Source organism: Diadema antillarum, unplaced genomic scaffold (assembly GCF_040938485.1).
Source record: "Diadema antillarum isolate AM-2024a unplaced genomic scaffold, OU_Dant_1.0 seq00002093_RagTag, whole genome shotgun sequence".
Taxonomy (NCBI): domain Eukaryota; kingdom Metazoa; phylum Echinodermata; class Echinoidea; order Diadematoida; family Diadematidae; genus Diadema; species Diadema antillarum.
This window is the reverse complement of record NW_027272737.1, coordinates 1-5,940: the sequence shown is the minus strand read 5'-3', so window position 1 is coordinate 5,940 and position 5,940 is coordinate 1. Positions and strand designations below refer to the sequence as shown.

The following is a 5,940-nucleotide window of genomic DNA, read 5'->3' as shown; positions in this document are numbered from 1 at the left end:
TTGTTTTCTCACAACTTACAACATATCTGCAAGATAATGAATTGTTTGATTCATTTCAATCTGCGTACAAGCCTGGTCATAGTGTAGAAACACAGTTAGTCAACTTAACAGATATTGTGTTCAGAGAATTAGATAGTGGTAACATCACTGCTCTTATCATGCTTGATATGAGCTCAGCTTTTGACACTAGTTGATCATGCTATTCTGATTCAAAGATTAAGATATTTGGGCATCAAAGGAACTGTTCTTGATTGGTTTATATCCTACTTATGTGATCGATCTCATTATGTCAGAATTGGTGATTCTACCTCTTGTAAAACTATGACAAAGGTTGGTGTACCTCAAGGTTCTGTTGGAGGCCCGCTGCTTTTTTCTCTGTATATGCAACCAATTAGTGAAGTATTTCGCAAGCATTGTATTAGTTATCATTGTTATGCGGATGATATACAACTTTATTTGTCTTTTAAACCCACTGTGTCTTCATTGTCATCCGCCATTGAAGCATGTTTGCAAGACCTGAAAATCTGGCTCACATCCAATGGCCTTAAACTAAATGATGATAAATCTGAGTTTCTGTTATTAGGCTCAAAGCATATGTTAAGCAAAGTTGATTATCAATCATGTCGTATCAACATCGGTAGCACTTGCATTACTCCGTCGAAAACAGCCCGCAATTTAGGTGTCATATTTGATCAGGAAACGTCATTTCGAAGTCATGTAACTCATGTTCAGCGGAATATTCGATATCAGTTGCGTAATTTAAGTTTCATAAGGAAATATTTGTCTAAATCTGCAGCTGAGATACTTATTCATGCTTTGATTTCTTCTCGGTTGGATTTTTCGAATTCATTGTTGTGTAATCTTCAAAAAAAAAAAATAGATGTCACTAAACTGCAACGGTTGCAAAATTCTGCTGCCCGACTGTTAACTTTTACTGATAAGTTTGATTCCATATCACCACTTCTCCGTTCTTTACATTGGTTACCTGTAGAAAAAAAGGATCTTACATATTTTCAAGATTCTGTTATTAGTACATCATTCAGTTCATTCTTTTTCCCCCGTATACATAAGTAATTCTGTTCAAAAATACAATCCGACACGAAGGCTACGTTCATCATCAGATACATTCTTACTCCAAACACCCAGAGTAAAACATGGATACGGTGATCATGCTTTTTCCGTTATGGGACCAAAATTGTGGAATCAGTCATCTACAGAGCCATCCCGGAACTGGAAGTTCAAATCCAAACTTAAAACTTATCTGTTCCTTTCATACTGAGGACTGTAATTGCTGTATATCATTAATATTGGATCAATGTTGTATTCTTTATTAGGTATATATTTGTTTTTGTTTACCATTTTCTTCTTTGTTGAAATGTTTGAATATGTATATATGTATATATGTAAATATATGATATCTCTTTATTTTTGAAGCGCCATGAGCACTGAAAAGTGGACCTGTGGCGCTATACAAGTAGCCACTATTATTATTATTATCATTATAGCCAGTAAAACCAGTCATGGATATTACATTACCTTGTATGTTTTTTCCCTCCTGTATTTGATCTTTGAAAAGAGACCCCACGGTTACACTCCAAAACGCATCGCTAGAGACAACCGTTATGTTTGGGGATGTATGTAAATTTGCGTTTGTTTATGGGATTAGAGGAAGTTTGTTGACAACGTGTCGGTCGGTCGCCGCCGAAAATGTGTTGTTATTCAGTCTTGGAATTCCCACTGTATGCCAAACGTACGTAGCCACCACCCCTACAAAGCAATGGACGAATCCGTTGTACGCTTATAACGACCAATCAGACTAGGTATTTGTCGTCCCACTTATGACGTCATTTGTCAATAAACCTAGCCGCTGGCTGGTGAGACAAATGGAGGTCCCCATACACACACAGTGCACTGTGAGACTCGGCGGCTAGACACAGTGAAACACACGAAATAACTACGCTAGCACGAGAGAGCTCAAATACGCTCAAACACACATACACACACACACATCATACACACGAAACTTGGTGACGATACCCTCCATGCATCGTCGTGCATAGGAACACGTACGTTGTTTTTCAACGCGCATTGTGCCGTTGCCGTCTTTCCCGTGTATATCCTTCTGTCGACATTTGTACGGGTGGGGATTTCTGCAAGAAATCTCGCAAAATGGACGCACTTTTGAAGGAACAAATTATGGTTAATCAGTTCGTAATAGCAGCTGGATGTACTGCTGATCAAGCAAGACAAATGTTGCAGAAAGCACATTGGCAATTTGAGGTAAGTTAACTCGTAATACAAACTTGCTGCGCAACGACTTTGATCCAATGTTGTGTTTACATTGTGTGTTGTGATCTGTCTGCATATATCGCATGCGTTCAAGTCGTGTCGGCGGTTTTTGGACCCAGCCATGGCCATGCGACATACCTCAGGCTCACGTCTGACTGGTTTGAGGAGGCTGTATCCAGTGAGTGTATGCTGTGCACGAACCAAGTCAGAAAGTATGGCTTGTTCAAATGCTCATACGTTTAATTGTACTCTAAATGCTTTGTTAATTTACAAAATTCGTGGCTACGTCCATCATTGCCATGACAAGTTCCATTCTTGTTGTGTTTGCGGCAAGATGATCAAATATGCATCCCGATGACTTGAAATTTTCTCTCTTTTTATTTTCCAGACTGCGCTCAGTGTGTTCTTCCAAGAAGCAGCAATTCCATCAAACAATCATCAGTACTACAGGCAAGGCGGGCATTCGGTGAGTTGAAGCAAAAGAATGAGTATAGTCTATATTTTAGGATGGGAAAATTGTGAGAGAAATTAAATTCTTTTGATTAGCTTGCCTTGGTCAAAATGTAAATGTTAATTTCTGTTTTGACCAATGCACCATTACTACCAAATTCCATGAATTTTGTCAAAAGTAACAACTTGACAAGGGTGAATGGTGACAGTATAAACAACTAGATTCCAACATGGTTTTAATTTTCTCATCGCCATTACCAATTAAATAGCTGAAATGCTTATTCATGCTTCTCGCTCAGCTTTTTTAGTTCATTTTTTTTTTAAATCTTCCAAAGAACAATGTCACAAACTTCAATGATTGCAAAATTCTGCTGCTCATTTGCTTAACTTTCACTAAAAAGTCTGATTCCACATCACCAATTTGCTGGGTTTTTTTTTTTACATGAGCTGCCATTTGATAAATAAATAAATAAATAAATAAATTCAAAATTCTGCTTGTAGTACATAAATACATAATTCAGTTCACTCCCTTTCCCCCAAAGTACCTGAGTGACTCTATTCCCAAATACAACCCAACAAGAAGTGAACGTTGGTCATAACGCCCAGAATAAATCATGAAGGGGAGACTGTGCTTCCTTAGTTAATTGTAGGACCAAAACTTAGGAATCAGCTACCTGTTAAATTACGTCAACTGTTAATTGCAGAAACATGCAAATCCAAACTGGAAAAGTATCTGTTCCTCTCACATTGGGGGTTTACTGTCTGTACAATATGCATCATTATGTAACTGCAATCTATCATTCATGTTCAGGAAAATTGTACCTTGTATATCTCATCATAGGGTATGTACACATGTATATTTGCTTGCTTGTTGTTTGTGTGTTACTTTCTTCTCTGTTTGCATGTTATGTATTTTTTTATTCTGAATGCCATGAACACTGAAAGGTGGACCTGTGCATTCACAAATAGCCACTATTATTTGTAATACTGAACAAATTTTATCTGAAAACTGAAGAGTCCAAAAACATCTACAGACAGTAGTATTTCTGTACACTGTATGAAGGCAAACAAAGTGATAATTAGAGTTCTTTATGAAGAAAAGTTTAGATATCGTTGCTATTTTGTAATTAACTATTTAGTACGAGCCCCGTCACATACATGTGTACATGTGTACATGTAGGTGGCTGGACCTTGACTGTTGATGACAAATTTGCACCTGCCATTTTCTTTATGTACTGTACTGCTTGCTTGTCAAACGAAATATAAATGTACATAACTGCCACAGGACATATTAACATAGTGACTTGGTTAAAACATTCGGATCCATTCTTAACAACAATTCACTTTACAGACTGTATAAGGTGCTGTCTGCCACTTGTGTGACATTGCAAAACCGAAAAGTCTTATGTTTCTTTTTGTGTTTTTTCATTTTCCATTCAGATACATGCCCCAGCCAATACACCTGCAACACCACCAAACTTTCCAGACATTCTCACAGGCTTTTCTAAACTGGGAGCAACTCCTACAGACAAGTGCATAGGCGGCTCACCTATGCCAATGGCCGCATCACCCATTCAAACTGTACAGCTCCAACCGCCCAGCTGTTTTGCAAGGCCCAGTAACAACCAGTCAATGGAAGTGGAGCCGCAAAGGTGAATGATCCTTTCGCTAATGGGGCACCTGCTAAAATGGCCATCTATTCTCTTTTGGACTGCTTTTTGTGCAGCATGGACTATATGGGGAAGAACTCTCTAGAACAAAAAAAAAAAAAAGGAGAAGAAGAAGAAGAGATCATCAATGGAGTAGCAAGAAAGGAGGAACATAAGTTGTGATGCCAATCCAAGAATGTGTATGTCAGCAGCAGTCAGCAAGCAAGTCGGATCAAGGTGGGCCCAATTTCAGCCATTGTGAGGAAGTGTTTACACGTGTAAGATGTTTGTAGATTGGTCTATCTCAGTGGAACCAACTTTTTGCAGCTGATGAGCCTAACTACACTGAACGTAAGTTTTTTTTTTTTCTGTTATGAATAGGATAAGCAAAAGATAAATGTTATGGAATAAGTAAGTGTTGCCATGGAGAAGGTTGAGGAATAGTGGAAAAGGAAAAATTGTCTGTTGGTGTAAGTCCCTGAAGCGACATTGTGTCTGTAATGTCATTAGCATCAGTTGCACAGATGAGGGTGTACAAGAGATACATCTTAATTGTAAGTACAAGTCTGTAACTGTTCACTTTTGCAGTTACAAAAAAACTTGAAATGCCATTCATTCATATATGGATGCGAAAGTGTGCCGTGCCATAGATGTGTTGGCACTGAAAGGTTGTGTGTTTGGCTTGTGGACCCTTAGAGAGGCATATTGAATTCTCAGGAAAGACTTATGATTGTGTTGATTTCTCTTTTGAATTGATGTGGCAGAAGATTCACACAAGTCATCTTCGAGTGACAGAATTAACAGATATTCCCATGTAAGTTGTAATCAGGACAAGTTTATGCAAAGAAGTTCAAATGGTCTCAACTTGTAGAAAACTTTTTGATATTTGATATACATTGTTTGCACTTTTGTTACTGGAAAGTTTGTCACAATATCTAAATTGCAAGTACAGCATGACCTTTCTTTGTTTCACAGTTGGAAATTCAGCTTAGTCAGAAGAGGGGAATAAATTCACTCAGAATAGATGCATACTAAGGTACATGTACATGTATGTACCACTTGGAAGGTACACATGTATACAACAATCTGTGCACTTTAGTGGTTCTGTTTGCAGCATGTGAACTACAACAGCTCCGGTGTAAATTCACTGAATCACAGTCGGCATGTATGGTTGAAATAGAATTATATTTATAGGAGGGATTATATTAGAGCAATGCATACAAAGTTTTACAGCAGAATATCCATGTGTGGTACTGTTCTGTATGTAAATTTGTACCATTTCCACCACATTTTATTAGGAGACATTTCAAATTAGAGGCAAAACAGGTTACCAGGTAAACATTTTCGCCCGAAGTTACCCAACCAAAGGGAAAGCAGAGAATGGACACTGTACGAGTCTCTGTACAGTTGTATGTCAAACCAGTATTGTACATTTCCTCTCATTTCTGTGAATGCTTAGGGCATTTTTACTTAATTATCCGAAATGGAGTTTATTTTTGGTATTACATAATGCAAATTTGAATAAAGATGTATATTCATAAATTTCCTTTTA

General features: G+C 37.7%; 1 protein-coding gene across 1 annotated transcript; it reads left to right on the top strand.

Moving 5' to 3' along the window:
* Positions 1 to 1,979: 1,979 nt before the first annotated feature.
* LOC139713901 (UBA-like domain-containing protein 1) lies at positions 1,980 to 5,934 on the top strand. The gene is made up of 3 exons (XM_071625623.1): positions 1,980 to 2,280; positions 2,678 to 2,755; positions 4,180 to 5,934. Exons 1-3 carry the CDS (start codon positions 2,170 to 2,172, stop codon positions 4,393 to 4,395), a joined length of 405 nt encoding a protein of 134 aa, XP_071481724.1. The 5' UTR covers positions 1,980 to 2,169; the 3' UTR covers positions 4,396 to 5,934.
* The last annotated feature ends 6 nt before the right edge of the window (positions 5,935 to 5,940 follow it).